The 21383-nt window shown below is 36.4% G+C and overlaps 1 protein-coding gene across 1 annotated transcript in view; it reads left to right on the top strand.

Annotated features, from left to right (window-relative positions):
- The first annotated feature begins 20903 nt into the window (after positions 1 to 20903).
- The window catches only part of SS18 (SS18, nBAF chromatin remodeling complex subunit), a 75582-nt gene continuing 75102 nt past the window's right edge, over positions 20904 to 21383 (top strand). The window contains exon 1 of the mRNA XM_021716587.1: positions 20904 to 21312. Coding sequence (XP_021572262.1) covers positions 21154 to 21312 — 159 coding nt within the window. The 5' untranslated portion in view covers positions 20904 to 21153. The remainder of the gene's footprint in view (positions 21313 to 21383) is intronic.

Here is a 21383-nt window from a genome sequence, read left to right as displayed (position 1 = left end):
GATGAGCAAATGATCCAATAAGTAGAGCAAATGGCCATCAGACTAACGCTAATGACTAGAATTAAGACAATACTCTTGGAATTGAAGAAATGTTATTAAAGTTCAAGGTATGCGACTTAAAAGATGTCTGGAAATTTAGGTACAGCTGAAACTCTAACCTGTTACATTACTACTTGTGAAACAACTGAATCTATCCTCAACAATAAAATGGGAATATTAGAAAACTTGCAGCAAAGTATTCTGAAATTAAAATGTGTTTAAAGGCATAATAACTTAAAATGGTGCCTGATGGGTAGTAATAACCTGGTAATTTTAGCTGTTATTTCTCTCCATATATTGTTTAATATATTGTTTTCCAGTGGGAAGAACCTTAAAGTTGGTGAAATCAACCTTAACCAAAAAAGAAAAAAGATTAATTATCCTCAAAAGAGGAAAACTTGATTCCCTCATTTCCAACGACTCAATTCAGAATTTTAGTTGACTCTTGAAAGCAATTTGTATTTATTGACCTTCACCAATCCCTTTTCTTCAATATTACAAACTCTTGAAAAGTTTGGTTCTACTGTTAAAAAAAATCCCAACGATTTCTAACCCAGACAATTCAGGTCTACTGGGTAATTTACAATATTATGATAAATCAACATTTGCCAGAAGTTGTTTTTTTGAGATATTTTAATGTAATTGCTAAATAATACTGTTTTCTTTTTCTTTTGAAATAACTGTAGATTCACAGGAAGTATCAAACATACTATAGAGAGGTCTCTTGTACTTTTCATCCGGTTTCCTCCAGTGTTAATATTTTGCCTACCTATAGTACAATAACAAATCCAGGAAATTAACAAAACTCCCCAGTTTTTTCAGATTTCATCTGTTTTACATGCATACCTGTGTGTGTGTGTGTGTGTGTGTGTGTGTGTGTATACATAATTTATCATGTGCAGGTTGGTATAACCACTGCCATAGTCAAGATACAGAGTTGTTTCATGACCACAAAGATCCCTTGTGCTGTCTTCTTAGAAGACATACCCATCTCTCTTCCCTTCCACCACCTCTGGCAACCACTAATCTTTCTCCATCTCTATAGTGTTGTCATTTCAAAAATTGTATATAAAGGAGTCATACAGTATGTAAGTTTTTGTGACTTTTTATTTTTAAAATGATTATAGACTCAGAGGAAGTTAAGAAGACAGTATAGGTTGGCTCCTATAACCTTTACTTTGCTTCTCCAGTTTGTTACATCTGATATAATTATAGTACAATATCAAAACTAGGAAATGTACAATAGTATAAGGCATATATATACCACTGATTGAAAGGCATTTTATGAGTGTTATGATATATTTTAGTATACATTTCAGAAATATGATAGTATTAAAATGTTCACAAAGATTAGTTAATTCATTCAGGCTTTCCACTGACCCTATAAATTAACAGCTGTGTGGCTTTGAGGAGGTGTAGTTTACCTTACTAAAATTCAGTTTTCTGATCTGTAAAATGACATAATACTTATCTTCACAAGATTGCTGTGAAGATCAAATGAAATAATGCATTAATATACCTAGGACTGTGCCTGACACAGTTAGTACTTGAAAAAGGTTAACTACTGTTATTTATCATTGAGTTTACTAAAAAGTAAAAATTGCTCAATAAGAAAGAAATTACGTAAAAATATAGCATAAGCTCATTCGTAATTTTTAAAAAATGTAATATTTGTAAAAATATATGTCTAAATGTATAAAGAAAATAGTAAGGACATACACCAAGTTCTTTGCAGAAGGCTAGGAATTTAAAGAGAATGGGAAGATATGTTAAGGACATAGACATTACTGTATGTCCATATTCTTTTATTTTATTCTATTTTAAATTGTATGTCCATATTCTTTTATTTTATTCTATTTTTACAAAAAGCATAAAATAACCTAACAAAAAATATAACAAGAAACAATTTAATGCCTAGAGGCTGCCAGCAATGGTAGTCTTGATGGTTTGGACCAAACCTCTTATTGAGAACAACTAGAAATACTGAACATAATATTTTTTTAAATCTATATGCTGATGCTAAAGAGTTAATAAGAAGTGAGGATTCATGGTGCTAGGATCCAGAAGAAAAGGAAAAGCCAGAATGTAGGTCCAGCATCTTCCACTTGAGTTATTTGCCTATTCCCAATACCTAGGTAAGAAGTAAAGTGGACTTTTGATAAACAACAATTGGAGTTCAAAGCCTGTCAAGGTATAAGGCTTGTGGTAAATACCTAGGCTTTTAAGGCCCAAAGGGCCACAACCTAGAAGTAAAGTTGAACAAAAAAAGGACCAATTTTACACTCAGCCACTGCATAGACTTTGCTCACTCATACACCTTGCTCCCCTTCTTTTGTGACCATGTCTGGCAAACACAATATGGCTGAGACCGAGAAGTTCAATAAGTCAAAATTCAAGAGCACAAAAACACAAGATAAAACTCCACCACCTTCAGAATAAATGATTGAACAGGAGAAGCAATTATGCAAATCTTGATGAGGCCTGTGCTGCCAACGTGCACTGTACATTCCACAAGCATTGCCCCATTGTTTTACTTCTTTTAGCTGTTTTACTTGGTACAATTCAGAGAGGTTCAAGTTTAGATGACTGTGCTACCTGTTTTCACATTCAAGAATCAAGAACTATTAGCAACGAAACCATGCCTGTCTCTCTCATCTGCCTGTCTGGTTGACAGTGAAGAAAAATGACTTGTATATTGGTGAAGGAAGAAGCAGCATGGGATAACATTGAAATCTACTGTAAAAATAAGCCAAGGTTTCCTGTAGGCCATAAAATTATTAATCAAGACATCTTTTTTCAAATAGTTTTTGTTATTGGAATGCACAACTACTTTTAAATAAGTTTTAACACTCCTTACCCCATCAGAATAAACCTGTTCTCACAGGGATTCACACCAGTCAATGAGTGGAATATAGCAGTAGTTCTCAAACTCTGTTCCACAGATTTTGGAGATACTCAAAAACCTTTCAAGGGATCCATAATGACAAAACTGTAGTAATAATACTAAGACAGTATTTGCCTTTTTCACTTTGTGGCTATTTGCACTGACAGTGCAAAAGCAATGGTGAGTACAACCACTGAAGCCTTAGAATGAATCAAGACAGTAGCACTAGACTTACCAGGTTGAGTAGCCCTTATCCAAAGTGCTTGGGAACAGAAGTGTTTTTAATTTTGGATTTTTTTTTCCAGATTTTGGAATAATTCCATGTACATAATGAGATACATTGAGAATAGAACCCAAGTTTAAACACAAGATTTATTTACGCTTCATTACACCTTACACATGTAGCCTGAAGATAATTTCATACATTTTTAATAATTTTGTGCATAGAGCAAAATTTGTGTACATTGAACCATCAGAAAGTAAAGGTGTCACTATCTCAGTCATCCATGTGGACAATCTGTTATCTGGCATCACCATTTTTCCTGACTCTGAATGTATATTCTATCACTGTCTTACATTTATTCACATATAAGTACTTAACAATAAAAAAAGGCATACAACGAATCCAGTGAAAAAACAATGTGTTCGGGGTAACTATCGCTCAGTAGCATCACCAAAATACCTGTATCCACTGTTAAATAACAGCAACAAACACCGGCAGGCTTTTATTTTCCACTTATGATACTGTGATTTGATTAAAAGGTTACTGTACACTGTATTTTATTTTTTGTAGGTGAGAAGAAACACCAGGAGAAGTTCAGGAACCAGGAAATGGGTCCTATAGGGATGAAGAGACATTCTGCTGGATGGCTTTTAAAAAATGTTTCCTCCAGAGTCCTCTGCTGCATTAACAACCATTTTGTCTTAAAAGTCACTCCTTAATTTTATAAACTGACATGGTTCTTGTTTTTTATGAACACTTGTTGCTTTAGTCCTTCAATAAGTCCATCACATATTTTCACCATGTCATCTACAGGTATTTTTTCTGCAGTGTTAACAACATCATCTTCATCACCACTATTACCATGAACACTTTGATTCAGAATCGTTTTGGCTATTTCATCACCAATGAGTGAACAACTGGAGTCTCATTACCAATGTTCAACTTTGATATCTACTTTTCCAGCTGACAGAATTTGAAAGTACATTTTTACGTATGTTAAGAGTTCACCATTTTTTTTCTAACTTGACCTACAGAATCCTTCCAAGTCATCATGTTGTTCACCATCATCACTGAAACATAGTCACAAGTCAGAGGTGGTGCTAGGCATGCAAAACTGTGTCTTTAGTCACTGTGTTTCTAACCTGGCAACAGCATATATGGCATTCTTCAAAATAAACTTTTGAAAACCTTCCACACTCATGTCTCTGTACATTCCTGCTATCATCCTGTTCAAGAAAGTGGTTTTATATTTACACTATATTGATCTAAGGATAACCTGGTTACATGACTGAATTAATGAAGTCACATTTGGAGAAAAGTGCAGAATAGTTGTCAAGGAATGACAAAATCTTACAGTTATCATTCTGCCAAGCGTCCCTGCAATGACCACGAGTTGCTGGTACAAAATGTCTATAAACCAATTAGTAAAGATGCTCCTGGTGATCCATGCCTTTTGTTAGCATGGCAATGGGCTGGTAAGGGTTCATTCCTTATAACAGCAAGAATGCAAGCTTTTGCCTACCACAGCAAGTTTACACTTGTATGTGCCTGCTACTTTAGCACATCCCAGCACAATTATTTTGTCCTTGGCATCCTTAATTCCAGTAAGGGCTTTCTCATCAGTTGTAGTCAATGTCTTTCTTGGGCAATAATGCCAAAACAGTGACGTTTCACCAGTATTATAGACTTGTTCTGATATGGAGATTCTCATCAGCAATGACCTTGGCAAAACTGTTGATGATTTTTTCTAACACTTTGTACAGTATCAGCAGATGCTTTATCACCACAGATCTTGAAAAATGTAATGCCGACCTGGCACAGTGGTTCAAGCCTGTAATTCCAGCACTTTGGGAGGCTGAGGCGAGAGGATTGCCTGAGCCTAGGGGTTCGAAACCAGCCTGGGCAACTTGGCGAGACCTTGTCTCTACAATATATCAAAAAAATTAGCGGGGTGCGGTAGCGAGCACCTGTAGTTCTAGCTACTTGGAAGCCTGAGTTGGAAGGATCGCCTGAGCCCAGCAGATTGATGCTGAGGTGGCCATGAGTGTGCCACTGCACTCCAGCTTGGGCAACAGAGTGAGACTCTGACTCAAAAAAATAAAAAAATGTAATGCCATGTTGTTTCTTAAATTTCTTGAGCCAGACTGTTGAGTATTCACAGTGCCCTTCAACTTTCAGTCCGTTGTGATAGAGCTTTGCTTGTTTCATGATCACCATACCATTAAGTGGCATGTTTATTGCCCACTGACAGCCAATCGTTCAATACACAGTTGAGATCTTCAGTTTTTTTCTTTTTTAGGTAGTGCTTGTTTTTAAACTTCAGTTGATCACTTTAAGCATAGAACTTTGAAAGTTTATTCTTCTGTTTCTGCAGGTCATATGTGGTGGTCATTTCAACACCATCTCTTCTGTAAGGCGTTTCACGCTTGCACTGCTGTCCAATTTCTCCAACAGCTCACCTTTTTGTGCTATAGGTAAAATGAATACATCCTCTTTTTCTTATCACTGTTCCGCATAGGGGTATCTGCAGGCCTTTTTGACATTTTTGACAATATTTTTTATACCACAGAACAGAGAATAAGCAAACAAAACACACCAGTGGATAATGCACATGAGTCTTGGCACCATATGGGGCATTGTGGTAACCTGCCATTGGTGTGTCTGGACTGTACATGTGCAATTTTATTATTATTTGTGGGCATGCTTGGTGGGGAATCCAGGCACACATGAAAAAGATATATAATAACCAAAGGGGGCTGGAAAGACCTTTTTTCTCTCAAGGACACTGAGTAAACTGTGTGCTGTTCACCTGTGTTTTGATTGTGACCACATGAGGTCAGGTGTAGAATTTTCCACTTGTGACATCACATCAGTGCTCAAAATGTTTCATATTTTGGAACATTTAGAATTTTGGATTTTTTGGATTAGGGATAATCAACCTGTAGTACACGTTGTATTCTTTACCAGTAAGCAATTATGAAAAGAAAAAGTCAATTTCATTTTAGAGTGTCATTAAATAAGCAGTAAAGTATTAATTATATTATGTTTTGATTCTTGAGTACTCATCTTTTTTATTTCAGAATGACAAAGTGAGAAGTACACATAATGCACTTTTGCTGCCTTCAAAGATGGTTAGCATTTAAATACATATATTTGTGTAAATCTTTGAGTTGCTAGCTGAACCAGCCCCCTTTCTCAAGAACACTGTACTTTAAAGAATGATGGACAAACTATGGTTATTCAGAAGCAGATATTTATGCAGACATTTGAAAATGAGCAAAGTGAGTCTTATCACTACAGAACAACAACAGGTAATAGATTTTATCTGTTTCCAGAGATAAAAATCAATATTTTAAGCAGAAAATATAATTTTTGATGACTTTTATTCATCATCATGAACTTGGTAACTTCTGAATAATGAAATACTTTATGGATGAGATTGATGGTGATATTTACAAATGTGATTTCTGATATAGTACATTTGGAAGATACACATAACTCTATGAGCCAGTATCTTCCAATAGCCAAAGCATGATACACAATTATGCATCATAAATAACAGACACATTCAATAGATAGACCAATAGATCTCAATGCAACAGAGACTAAAAAGTTCATTCATATGAGTTTAGATTATACATTTCACCTCCAAGAAAACACCCCTTTTTGAGTGTTAGTCCAGTGTCATAGAATATCCAGTGATTTGAAATCTTGGAATAATTATCTGAAGGGATATAAAAAGTCTATTTAAATAATATTCCTCTCTTTCCTAACGTATATCTTTGTGAGTCTAAATTTTTTCCCCTTATTTTTCAACCAAAATAACATATTACAACAATTTGAATGTAGAAGCAGATATGAGAATACAGCTGTAATCTATTAAGCAGACATTGAAGAGTTTTTCAGTATCACTCTTTTCACTTTAAAAAAAAATATAGGGGTTTTAAAAAATAGAAATATGTTGAATGTGTCAATTTATTATGTGTTTTAATTAGTTAATAAGCAAAATATCCTACTCTTAATTTCTAATAAGATAATATTGATAGATTTTCTAATATGATAATATTGATAGATACAGCCACATGTAAAAAAGCTCTTGGGTATTAATCATTTTTAAGATGGCAAAATGTCCTTGAGCCCATAAGTTTTATTATTATTATATTATTATTATTTAGAAAGCAGGATTTATTGAGAGAACAGAAAAGCTCCCACAGCAGGAGGAGACCCGAGGGAGTTGCCCAAGCCCAAAAGTTTTAAAGCACTGAGCTAAAGCATTGCTAGTGCCCCTGGATAACTGCCGAAAGCAAAAGTAAATCCTTTGTAGAGGAAGATAATACCATGTAGAGTCTCAAATAATTGCTGCAGTTTTTTGTTTTTTGTTTTGAGTTGGAGTCTCATTCTGTCACCCAGGCTGATTTATATTGGCATATCATGGCCACCGCAGCTTCAACTTGCTGGGCTCAAGTGATCCTTCTGCCTTCCAAGTAACTGGAATTACAGGCACGTGCCACTACACCTGGCTAACTTTTTGATTTATTGTAGAAATGAGGTCTCGCCAAGTTGCCTGTGCTGGTCTTGAACCTGTGGGTTCAGGCAATCCTCTCACCCTGGCCTCCCAAAGTGCTGGATTGTTGCAGTTTTTCATATGCAATATCTTGCACTCAATGAAAAATAACCATGCACACAAAAGATAAAGAAGAGCAATAGAAAATAAAAAGAGACTAATATAAGATCCAGGTAATAGAGTTATCAAATACAGATTTTTAAAACAAATCAGATTATTATATTCAAGGGATTAAAGACAAGAGTGAGATTTTCAGCAGATATTAGAAGTATTGGTAAAGAGTCCATTGGAAATGGTAGAAATGAAAAACTATATTAACTGAAATTAAGAGCTCAATGAGGCCAGGCTCAGTGGCTCACCCTTATAATCCCAGCACTTTGGGGGGCTGAGGTGGGAGGATTGCTTGAGCCCAGAAGTTTGAGACCAACCTAGGTAACATAGCAGGACCTTGTCTCTCCAAAAAATAAAAACAAATTAGCTGAGCTTAGATGTACACTACTGTAGTCCTAGGTACTCGAGAGGCTGGGAAGTGTGAATCCCTTCAGTCCGGGAGTTTGAGGCTGCAGTGAGCCGTGATCATGCCACTGCACTCCATCCTGGGTGACAGAGTGAGACCTCAACTCATTTTTTAAAAAAGCACTAATGAGTAGATTTAAAAATAGCTCAGAACTAGTTGAAGAGAGAAATGGAGAACTAGAAGATAGAAGGAAAAAAATCTAAACCAGGCATAAGGGATAGAGAACACTAGGGGAAAACAATCAACAACAAAAAACATATTGGATATATTGAAAAATTGAATGTATGTATAGTTGGGGTACCAGAAGGATAGAGATAGAAAAATAGGATTTTTAAAAAAAGGTATTTGGTTTAGAATTTTTCAAAACTGACAAAATAATCAGCAGATTCAGGAAAAAAACTATTAATACCATGCAGAATAAAAGCCACACTTGGAAAACACACAATAAACTTACTGTAAGCCAAAGAAAATGAGAAAAATCTTAAAGCTATCCAAAGAAAAACAATAGATATATTACCAAAAAATAGTGACAATAGGACTGTCAGATGATTTCTAGACTGAAATAATGGGATTCTATCTTCAATATGCTTAGAGGAAATAAATGGTAACATGATAACTTATGTCTAGTGAAAAATGTCCTTCAAAATTGAAGGCAAAAATTAAGGTATTTTTTGCACAAACAAAAACAGAAAACATTAGACACCAACAGACAATCAATAAAGGAAATACTAAAGAATATTTCTTAGACAGAAAAAAAGTGATCAAAGATGGAAGTTTGGAGATACAGGAAGAAATGAAGAGCATTAAGGGTAAATATATGCATAAATTCAAATAAATATTAACAAAATGAATAATTAATAATAGAGTTAAAGTGTCCTAACTTCTTTTCATTGTTGTAGAAAGTAGTAAAACTTGTAATTTATATTAAGCTTTAAGTGATCCAGAAGGCTTGTTGTAATTGCTGGGAAAACCACAGAGAGAATTATATATGAATGTGTAAGCAAAAATAAGAAAATAATTTTAAAAATCAATGAATAAAACACACAAGATGAAAGAAAAAAGGAACAATAGCAGACAAGAATAATAGAAAGCAAACAGTATTATAGTGGATTTAATGGTTACTATATTGGTATTCATATTCTCTATAATGTAATAAATATTTTAATTATAAGATAAATCTTTTCAGATTGGATAAAAATAAATGCACCTATATGTTGCTTATAAGACATATACATTAAAGAGTAAAGAAAATTAAAAAGCAAAAGAATAAAAAATAACACTAAACAAAGAAAGTTAATATAACGAAGTAAACTTTAGATCAAGCTGAATGGCAAGACTGAGCGATTATTTTGTAATGATGAAAACTTTAATTTACTGGAAATACTTAACATTTCTAAATTTGTATCTAATTCCAATCATTATAGTAGGAATTTTTTTTTTTTTTGAGTTGGAGTCTCACTCTTGTTACCCAGTTTGGTGTACGGTGGCACGCTCATGGCCACCACAGTGTGATCCTTCCGCCTCAGCCTTCCAAGTAGCTGTAACTACAGACGCACGCCACCACGCCTGGCTAGTTTTTGTGATTTATTGTAGAGACAAGGCTTCACCAAGTTGCCCAGGCTGGTCTTGAATCTCTGTGCTCAGGCAATCCTCCTGCCCCAGCCTCCCAAAGTGCTGAAATTATAGACTGAGCCACCACGCTTAGCATATAGTAGGGAGTTTTAAAAATTTTCTTGGTAGTTAAGAAAATCAGCAGACAAAAATTTTAAAACAATACAGAGTATTCAAACAACACAAGTAATAAACTTGACATGCTCTCTCACTTTCTGTCTCGTATTATACATATACACTTGTGTGTGTATATTTGTATATGTATATATATGTGTCACTATACCAAACAATTCAAACAACTGTAGATTACACATACATTTTGAGCAAACATGGAATATTTATAAAATTGGATATATGATAGGTCATGAGGCAAGTTTTACAAATTTCAAAGGATTAAATGCATACAGAATATGTTCTCTGCTCCTAGTGGAAGTAAACTAGAAATCAGTAATAGCACATAAGTAGAAATCACCATGTATCTGGAAATTTAAAAATGTATTTTGAAATAACCATGGAAAAAGAAGAATTCATAATGGAAATTAGAAAATATTTGGAACTGAATCATATCAAAAATTTATTAAAACTTGTGTGATGCAGTCAAAGCAGTGACTGAGGGAAAATAATAGCATTACCTGTACACTTTAGAAAAGAAGAAAAACTAAAAATCAATTAAGCATCAATTTCAGGATCTTTAATTTAAAAGCAGCATATGATACTCAAGAAAAGTAGAAGGAATGAAATAATAAACATAAAGAGAGAAATTAATGAACTAGAAAAAATACAATAGAGAATGTAAAGAAAGCTGAAGCTACGATTGTTAAAGAGGCAGAAAACGGTGAGTTGCAAGATTCAGTTTGCTAGTAATTTGCTGAGGGTTTTTGTAGATATATTCGAAAGGGAATATTAGCTTGTAGTTTTCTTACTTTGCGATATCTTTTTGTTTGTTTGTTTGTTTGTTTCTGAGTTGGCGTCTCACTCTGTCACCCAGACTTTAGTGCAGCGGTGGCCGCTCCCGGCCACGGCAGCCTCGACCTGCTGGGCTCCGGCGATCCTTCAGCCTCAGCCTTCCCAGTAGCCTGAACTACAGGCACGCGCTACCACGCCCGGCTAATTTTTTGATTTATTGTAGAGATGAGGTCTCGCCAAGTTGCCCAGGTGGGTCTCGAGCCCGCGGGCTCAGGCAATCCACTCACCTCAGCCTCCCAAAGTGCTGGGATTACAGGCTGAGCCACCGAGCCCTGCTACTTTGCGATATCTTTTTCTGATTTGGTATCAGGTTAATACTGTCCTCATAGGCTACATGAGGAAATGTTTCCTCCCCTTTCTGTTTTTTGGAACAACTTGTGAAAAATTTGTATTAATTTTTATTTAAATGTTTGGTGTGTGCCTGCAGTCCCAGTTATTCTGGAGGCTGAGACAGGAGGATTGCAGGAACCCAGGAGTTTGAGGCTTCGGTGAACCATGATGGTGTTACTGTGCTCTAGCCTGGACAACAGAATGTGACTCTGACTCAAACTGGATGAATGAATGAATAAACGAATGAATGAATGTTTGGTAGAATTTACCAGTGAAACCTTCTAGATCTGGATTTTTCTTCATGGGAAGTTTTAAAGTTACTAATTAAATCTCTCTATTTGTCTATTTGACTTTTTTCCTTCTTGAATGAGTTTTGATATTTGTATCTTTTAAATGACTTTTTCCACTTAATTTAGGTATTCGATTTGTTAGCACAAAGCTGTGTGTAGTAATTTCTAATAATGTGTTTTATTTCTACAAGATCAATAGTAATTTCACCTCTTTCATTTCTGATATTAGTAATTTGAGTGTTCTTTTTGTTATTCAAGCTAAAGCTTTGTGACTTTTATGTTTTCGAAGAACCAAATCAGCTTTGGTATTGTTGATTTTTCTCTATTGTCTTCCTATATTTCATTTATTTCTACTCTCTACTCTTAGTTATTTCTTCTTCTGTTTGCTTTGAATTTCATTTGCTTCCCCTCGCCCCTTCTCCCCATCATTTTCTTAAGATATGCCTTACATGTGAATGAAAACGTGATTATTTGTTTTTCTTAACATAATGTCCTCCAGTTCTGTTCATGTTTCTGCAAATGATAGGATTTCATTCTTTTTTATGACTATATAATATTTGATGGTGTATGTATGCCACATTTTCTTTCATCCACATTTCTTTCAGCATTTCATATTCATCTACCGATGGACAATTAGTTGATTCCATATCTTGGCTATTGTGAACAGTGCCACTATCAGCATAGGGATGCATCTATCTCCTCAATATATTGATCTTTTTTCTTGTGGATATATATCCAGCAGTAAGGTTGTTTAATTATAAGGTAATTATATTTTTAGTTTTTTGAGAAACCTCCATACTGTTTTCCATAATGACTGTACTAATTTATATTCCTGTCAGAAATGTATGAGTTCTCTTCTTCCACATCTTCACCACACTTATCATTTACATTTTTGATAACAGCCACTCTAAATAGGGTGAGGTAGTATGTCATTGCGGTTTTGATTAACATTTTCCTGACGATTAGAGCTATTGATATAACTATTGGCCATTTGCATGAATCCTTTTGAGAAATGTCTATTCAGATAATTTACTCATTTTTAAATCGAATTTTATTTGTTTGCTGTTGAGTTTCTTATATTTTCTGATAATTAATACCTTGTTGGATAAATAGTTTTCAAATATTTTCTCCCGTTCTTTTAGGCTGTCTCTTCACTCTGTTGATTATTTCCTTTGCTGTGCAAAAGCTTTTTCACTTGATGTAATGACATTTGTCTATTTTTGCTTTTGTTGCCTGAACTTTAGAGGTCATTCCCAAAAATTCTTTGCCCAGATCAACGTCCTAAAGCATTTCCCCAATGTTTTCTTCTAGTAGTCTCATAGTTTCAGGTCTTACATTTAAGTCTAATCAATGTTGATTAGATTTTGGTATATGGTGAGAGATAGGGTTCTAGTCCCATTCTTCTGTATATGGTTACCCAGTTTTCTCAGCACTGCTTATTTATGAGAATGTCATTTTCCCACGGATATTTTTGATACCTTGTTGAAAACGAGTAGGCTTATTTTCTTTTTCTTTTTCTTTTTTGTAGAGATAAATTTTTCTATGTTGATTAGGCTAGTGTCAAACTCCTGGACTCAAGCAATCCTCCCACCTCACCCTCCCAAATTGCTGGGATTACAGGTGTGAGCCACTGTGCCCAGCCTATGTAAATCTTTTATATCCAATTTGTTGAGAGTTTTTATCATGAAAGGATGTTGAATTTTATCAAATGCCTTTTCAGTATCTATTCAAATGATCATATGGTTCTTTTCCTTGGTTCTGTTAGTGTTATGATGAACCATACTTGCAACCCTGGGTAAATGAAGTTCACTTTTTCCTCATCCTTTTTTCTTTCTGCTTCTCACACTGTGTAATCTCATTTGGCATATCTGCAGTTTACTGATTTTTTCCTTTTTTTCTTTTTTAAAATTTTTATTTCAGAGTTTTACCTTTCAATAACTTTTTTGGGGGTTTTAAAAAATAATTTCCCTTTACTAGTATTCTTTTTGGGAACACGTTTTCATACTTTCCTTCAATTCTTTTTTCTTCTTTTTAGATTTTTCACAGTCTATTAATCTTCTTGTGAAAAATCTGCACAACTACCACAGGTAAAGCTATTGCAGAATTCTTACTCCTGCTGTTATTCACTTTCTTCCTCACTTTTTTGCCAGCACCTGCACTAGTCTTTGCAATCCCTTGATTTTCTTCATTCTTCTCTTGCATTCCTTGTGCTGCTTTCTTGACTTTTTTTTCCCTTCATACAGGCCATGTCTTGCAAATGTATGCTTGGGTTCATTTTTCTTTGCGTAATCCAAGTAATTAGAAATCATGCAAAAGCCAGTTGTCTTGCCACTTCTAAAATGTGTTCTTAATCCAAATACAAAGATGACATCTGGCATGATCTTGTACAATTTGGGTACTTTTTCTCAAGTTTCTATCTTAGTTCCTGTTACCTTCACAGGGTAAAGGATATTAATACTCATTTTTTTCCCCTCTGAAACAGTCAATTGGTCATTAACTTCCTGGTTTGGAGAGTTATTGTGTTCTTCCTAACAGGTCCATAAGCAGCCAGGGAGGAAGGAAAGAAAACTTTAATTCTTGAAACGTTTCGTTTAGTTCTTTGAATATATTTATAATAGGTGATTTAAAGCCTTTATACAGTTAAGTCCAATATCTGGGCTTCCTCAGGGACAATTTCTATTGATTGCATTTACCCCTGTGTATGGGCCACAATTACCTGTTTCTTTCCATGTCTGACAATTTTTGTTGACAAATGCACATTTTAAATGATATAATATGGTAATTTTGGAAATCAAATTCTTCTCTCTCCATGGTTTGTTTTTGTTGCTCTTTGTGAACTTCCTGGGGGTAGTTGTCTAAAGGTTATATTTAGATGTAGCTACTGAAGTCTCTACTAGATTAGCTAAGTAGTCCACTTAATATAAGCCAAGACTTAAAAAAAAAAAATCTTGAACCAATAATTCCTTTTCTTTGTTACTTCAGGTTAAAACTCTGCTTTTGTTTTAATGTGTTTTTTTCTCAGATACTCAAGATTCAAACAAAAATGAGAGATGAGGGCCTTTGTGGAACTTACTGGCATGGGCACAGCTCTGCATACAAGAGAGGACCCAAAAATCCAGAATTATCTTTTGGAGGGCAAGCCCCTTGTAGTACTCTTGCAATTTGTTCCTCTGGGTCAAATGGTCAAAGTTTCTATATGGTGGTTTTGAGATTGCATCACGACCTGAGGAAGAAATGTTCTGAGTTGTGGCAAGCAATTGACTGGTTCTTCCACCATAAAAATGAACCTGTCCACACTGCGTTGAGTGTTAAGCAATATTTTTATTTTTGGTTTTACCAAAAACAGCATAACCTCAATGCTCCACCATCCCTATTCACCTGGTTTTGCCCTGAGTGACTGTTTTGTTTCCCTGTTTGAAAAAAAGTCCTCAAAGGGGAACATCGTGCCCGTGTGGAAGAGGTTACAAAAAATGGCAGCAGCACTAAAAGGCATCAAAATTGACAACTTTGAAAACTGTTCTGAGCAGTGGAAAAAGCATCTTGATAGGTGTATTGCATCAACCAGAGAGTACTTTGAAGATAAATGAAGTTTAAGTAAGAATAAGTACACAATTTTTTATAAATAAATTCCGGATTTTTTTAATTCCCCTCGTATGCATGTTGCCTTTTAGATCTCCAAGAGTATGATAGAACTTTTCAAAGCAAGTGCCCCATGTATATCTCATTCCCTCAATTTTCCTTTAAATTTTTGGACCCGCCTCTTGTTTACCACAAATGGGATCACTGTCTCAGGCAGCTGCAATGTTAATCAATATCCACTGTATACTCTCAGGATACATAAAGTCATGTACTATGATTCTAACTTTTTCAGAAACCTGCCTGACAAATCAAATAGCGACAAATCTCTTGGGACACAGTACCCCCCTCTTTTTTTTGAGAAAGGATCTTTGTTGCCCGGGCTGATGTGCAGTGGTCTGATCACAACTCATTACAGCTTCAACTCCTGGCTCAAATGATCCTTCCATCTCAGCCTCCCGAATTGCTGGAACTACAGGCACGTCCCACCACACTCACTTAATTTTTGTAATTTTTGTAGAGATGAGGTCTCACTGTTGTTCAGGCTGGTCTCGAACCCTGGAGCTCAAGCGATCTTCCTGCCTCTGCTTCCCAAAGTGCTGTAATTGCAAGCGAGAGCCACTGTGCCCAACCAAGGGATGCAGCTTTTTGTTATTGTTAATTCTAAACTTGTTCTGTCTACTCCAGTGACTGGTAGAGTACTGATTTTTACCAATACCATGGTTGTGAGTCTGTTGGTTTTCAAATATACCACGGAACCTGGGAGAGGTAAATGGGTATAGGGCAAGTTGAAAAGTCATAAATCTCACTATGCTTGCTGAGATTCAACCATTATTTTACATATACACTTTAGCAAGCAAGCTTTTGGCTAATTTTGGATGTCTGCAAAATTAATTACAAAAGTTCACCCCAGTTTTGTTGCTTTTATGGAGGATTGGATTTTCTGAGGTGAAGACCTATCTTTACCTTTCGAAGGTATTTTTCCCAATTTCTGCCTTTTAATTGGGGTATTCAGACCATCTATATTTAGTGTATCAATCTGCTTGACTTGAATTCTATCTTACCATTTTTTTGTATTTGTCTTTTTTTCTTATTTGCCTGCCTTTTCTTGATTTATATGAATATTTTGTAGTATTGTTTCATCTTCCTTGTTGACTTAATGTCTATATTAGTTTTGCTTTTTAAATATGATGCTACGGAGTGACATTTTGGGGTTCCTGGAGTCCCTTGTACTCTTTTAGAGGTCTGGGAGGTTAAAACTATTTTTGTAATGATACCAGAGATTTTTTTGTCTTTTAAAATTCATTTTCTCTTATAAGTACACAATGGGGTTTTCCAGAGGCTACATGATACATGAGGATCTCATTGCTGTGACAGTAAATGGAGTCTCTGCTTGTGTTAAAAAGCCCCAAGTGTTAATTTTTAATTAGGTAAGTATTGAGAACCATAACCTATTTAAAGGGTTTTGAAGCACACATTGATTTTTTTAAGAGTGCAAAGGGTTCTGAGACAATAGAGTTTGAGAACTACTTCTCTTAGGTTTGCAATATGCATATTTAACCTAATCATAATATATTTGCAAATAACGTTCTACCATTGCATAGAAAATATAAGAACCTTACAACAGTGTGATTTTATTTCCCTCTATCTTTTGTGTTGGTTTTATCACGGATTTTTTAATCTCTATTTTTTTGTAATCCTTACAATATTATATTATTATTTTTCTTTTAAAGAAAATATATAATAAATGTGATTGCTAGGTTAGTTGGATATATATTAGGACACAGTTTGTCACATATTTACTAATTTATCAATATTTTACAGCATATTGTCTAATTCAGGTGTTATGATGGAGAACAGCACTGTTATCTGTTGCTTATCTAACCAATGGCCACAAATTTAGTGGCTTAACACAACATACATACATACATATATATATATATATATATATATATATATATATATATATATAAAATCTTATAGTTTGGAAGTCTGATGTCTGAAGTAAGTCTCACTGAGCTAAAGTCAGAGTGTCAGTAAATCCAGTAATGGCCAGTTGAATCTCTCTCGAGATGCCATCTCTCTGATTATTTTTCTGCAGCCTGTTTCCTATTTAAGGACACTTGTGATGTCATTGAGCCCACCTGCATAATTCAGGTTAATCTCAGTATCTCAAAGTCAGTTGATTAACCATCTTAATTCCATCTAAATTCTTAATTCCACTTTGCCATGTAACCTAACATAATCACAGGTTCTGGAGATTAGGAGGTGGTCATTTGTATGGTGATGTAATTCTTCTGCCTACCACACCCATTCATAGGGAAATTAGTTAACAGATAGTATATCATAACCTGTCTATAAATTGTGAAATAATTAAAAAACAGTTATCTTATGTATATATTTTTTTATTTTAAAGATGTGGGGTACAATTCAGGATTAGGAATACAAGTGAATATCATACAGGTAAAGTTTGGGTCTCCCTTTGGTCTCCACTTTGCCTGGTTTGATGTTATGTTCCCCCCCCCCACCCTGGGTATCCCACTACTGCCAATTCCTTTCTTATAGTATTATGGTAAATGTCCAGGGTTCACTTATGAATGAGAACATGTGGTACTTTGTTATTTCTGTGATAGATTACCGAGTATTATTGCTGGGATAGTATCACTGAGTATGCACAAGGGCAGAGAAACATGCTAAATGGGAGAAAGGAACATTTGCTATCTAAATTATGACCAGAAATTTCCCAAGGGTAAATTGCATTATCACATACTTTGAATCATTTCTAGTCTTGAAATGTACATTTTCCACCTTTTTATATTATCACATACAAATCTTATCCTTGTTTAATAACTCACAATACTCCATGTGTTCTTTCCACATTTTACCTGTTAAAATTGAGACAATCTTAATGAATCTAATGTAAGATAATTATTAGCATGGTGGCTGGTGCATAATAAATAGTAAATAAATAAACCTTATTATATGTAATAGCTTTTTAGACAGAGCAGCTGTTTTTCAGGAAGTCTAGTGAGATTAAGAAATGACCTGTCCAGTATTATGCCACAGGTGGAAGAATTGAGAACGCCAAACTTGTACATTTTTCACAATGAGTGAAAGAGCTTTCCATAGGATTTATTTTTTTTCCCAAAAAGCAATACTTTTCTAAAACACTAAACCCCAAAATATAATTGATTCAGTTCATCTTTAATTTATTCTACATTTGACACTATGGGAAGAGATAAAAATGCCTCAGATAGTCTTTGTTACAGTCTACTTTGAATGAAATCCTATGGAATATAAAAAATAAAAGTCTTTTATGGAGAATTGGGAAAGGTGATTTGTTCTTGCCTAGAATAATGATTATATAAATATATAGGCGTATGCTGCTGTCTTTATAGTCTTGAAATCTGTGGAAGCCACAACTCAGATTGACTCATCAAATGCCACAGAGACTGTGAGCAGAAATATTTTGAAAGATATTACCTGAGGGATTTTGCTCTGAGCCCAATTATGAGCAGACAGGCTTGGTCTGTGCCTTCCCAATGTATTCTAAGAATTTATGGCAGCACAAGGCTAAAATATCAGCAAATTTGGCAGTCCAGATATTCTGTTAATTATAAAACAGTAAGTATTAAAGAAATGCTTGTATGAAAGCAATATTATCTGTTATCTATACATGCATGGCTTTTTTGTAGATTAAAATGCTTTTTAATATGATTATATAGTTTCACTAAATATACTGAACAAACTTCAGCTGCATTTTATCAATTCCTTAAAACATACTTAAGGAACACAAAAAATTCATATAAAACAATTTAAAAACTGAAACACATTTGAAAATCAAATATGGACAATTTTCTTTTTTAACCTTTTAATTTTGGTTTAATTTATTCATTGGTGTAACTATTCATGCAGATTATTTTACTTATTCTGGGCCACTGTATATGTTGTTCTACTAGGATTACTCCCAAAGATCTTCTACCTCTTGGTTATGTGATGCTGATTCCTTCTTCAGATGTCTCAATCCAACAACAGTTTTAAATTATGGGACTGATTCTTCTGGCTGGGGAGATGGTTGCCTGAGCAGATTGCTTTTAAGTCCCCAAAGTCATTTCCCAGACTTAGACCAACTCCCCATATTCATTCGGTTTCTTCCTTAACTAAATTTTGTTCCCCTTTTCCTCCCAACTCTGCTACCAACTCAATCTACTTTGGGGTTCTTCTCAAAACTAACGGTAAAGTGAGATAGGATTTATCATGTTTCCATAAGTATTCCTTGGGTCAGGACTATTGAAATTACTAAGGCTTCAAAATTTTAAGAAAGTCTCTCCAGGCTCCAATTTTCCCTCTGTATGAGTTTTCTACTTTCTTAGTCCAGGCTAACTGACTGGGCTTTAGAAACGAAGCTTGATGGAGCTGTAGGGTTGTTTAAGTGACTTCTCTCAGGGAGCTGGAGCATTTAGGACTTTTTAAGATTCACTTTTTTCCTACTGAAATATTGTTCTTAACCACTAAGTACTAAAGTACTTCTGTGTAAACATCACAACATGACTAAGCATGCCAGATGTTCGTCACACAGTGTTAGTGGGAGGCAAGAATTGGTTTTCGTTCTGAATTCCATCAAAATGTCTCCAATTTGAGGTGATTAAAGTTCTACTATACCAGAGTGTTTTCTTCATGGCTTAGGATAGTGAAAAAACAATTAAATTCCTGAGAATAATGACTATTAGGAACATAAACTTTTTTCTATTTATTCTTAGGATGGGTTGAGTCTTTTCATTCTCTTAAGTCTCAGTTTAAATATTACCCAGAAGATTTTTCACACAACTCATGTTGTGTCCCTGTCATTAGGACTACACACACACACACACACCCACACACACACGTTCCTGGTCTGTTAAGAGTCTCATTAGAATATAAGCTCCTTGAGAGCAGGTTCCATGTCCAGCTTGTTTATAGTTGTATCCTAGGAGTCCATTATAAAGCCTAACATAGAATGTGTCCAAATTTGCTGGGTGAATGGAACTTCTGACCTTTTTGTGAAAAGCATTTATTGGAAACATACAATTTTAAAATAACATACTTTAACATTTTCCAAATGGTTTTGAAGGCTCATTAATGTTGGTAACATTTTATATAAACTGTCTCTGCGTTATGTGAAAATCTAAATTTACAGACTAATTAAAAAAAACCCACGGTAACACATCCATCTTTTTCCGTTTTCCTTCCATAATTTGAAAACTTTGGCTTTCCTCTTTACACCGTCTTGAAGCTTGGCAGCTCAGGCCTAATTCACAAGCCACTAAGTGGGACAGGATGCCCTATTTCAAAGCTGAATTCCAAATATCCAACTCAGCCGAAAGCGACCCACTTTGCTGCCAAATGTTTGCCCCGAGCGGCGAGCTCCTCTCTGGCCGCTCCAGTCGAGTTGGCCGACTGCCCCTGAATACCGGACACGGCCTCCGCGTCCCGATTTCGGGTCAGGGCTACTTTGCAATCGTTAGGCACGACTTGGCGTGCCTGCGAGACCGTGGACTCGGGGGTGCGCAGCCGAGCCACTGAAACCTGCGAATCCGCGTCCTCCTGGTCCTCCCACCTCTGTCTCCTCCCGGCAGATGCTCCGTGGATCTGCACCAATTCCGGAGCTGACCTTGCTCCTCTCCGCTCCGGGCTGTCGGGACAACTCCGGGAGGCCACTTCTTCCCAGGAGGAGCCAGGAGGAAGTTGGGAAAACTGCACCCGGGCTACAGGAAAGCTCGGAAGCGCAGCGCGAAGGACGCCTCCGAGCGCCGGGGCGGGAGGCGAGGAGCACCCGCGCGAAAAGGGCGGGCCGGCGCGGGCCGCTCGCATTTCCTGTGACAGGGGCAGCCCCGGCCTCTCCCTCTCCCGCGGCGGCGGGACCATTTCCTGAATCGCTGAAGCGGAGGGAGGACTGAGGTGCGGCCCTACCATTAGAGCAAAGGGACGGGGGGGTGCAGGTAAGGAAAGGTTGAGGGATCCCGGGACAGTCAAGAAGGAGAAGCTTCTGCCGGGGCTGGGTTTCTGTATAACCGTGCAGAATTAAGATATCGCCGGGCCAGAGTTCCTTTTCTAGGCCAGGCCGGCCGGCCGTTGGCGCGGCCCTGGAGCATCCCCCCTCCCCGCATTCCCGAGATGGTTCAGCCCGAGAGGCCGGCGTCTTTTCCCCCAGTTTGCCGTTCACCCGGAGCGCTCGGGACTTGCCGAGAGGGTGACGGCGGCAATATGTCGGTGGCGTTCGCGGCCCCGAGGCAGCGAGGCAAGGGGGAGATCACTCCCGCTGCGATTCAGAAGGTGAAACTCGCGGGGGGGGGATGCCAGGCCCATCCCGCCCCCGGGAGCGCCGGGCGCGGGGGGCAGGGCCG

The sequence above is a fragment of the Carlito syrichta genome, unplaced genomic scaffold (assembly GCF_000164805.1).
Source record: "Carlito syrichta isolate Samal-C Ts95f unplaced genomic scaffold, Tarsius_syrichta-2.0.1 Scaffold308846, whole genome shotgun sequence".
NCBI lineage: Eukaryota > Metazoa > Chordata > Mammalia > Primates > Tarsiidae > Carlito > Carlito syrichta.
This window is presented reverse-complemented; position numbering and strand designations above follow the sequence as displayed.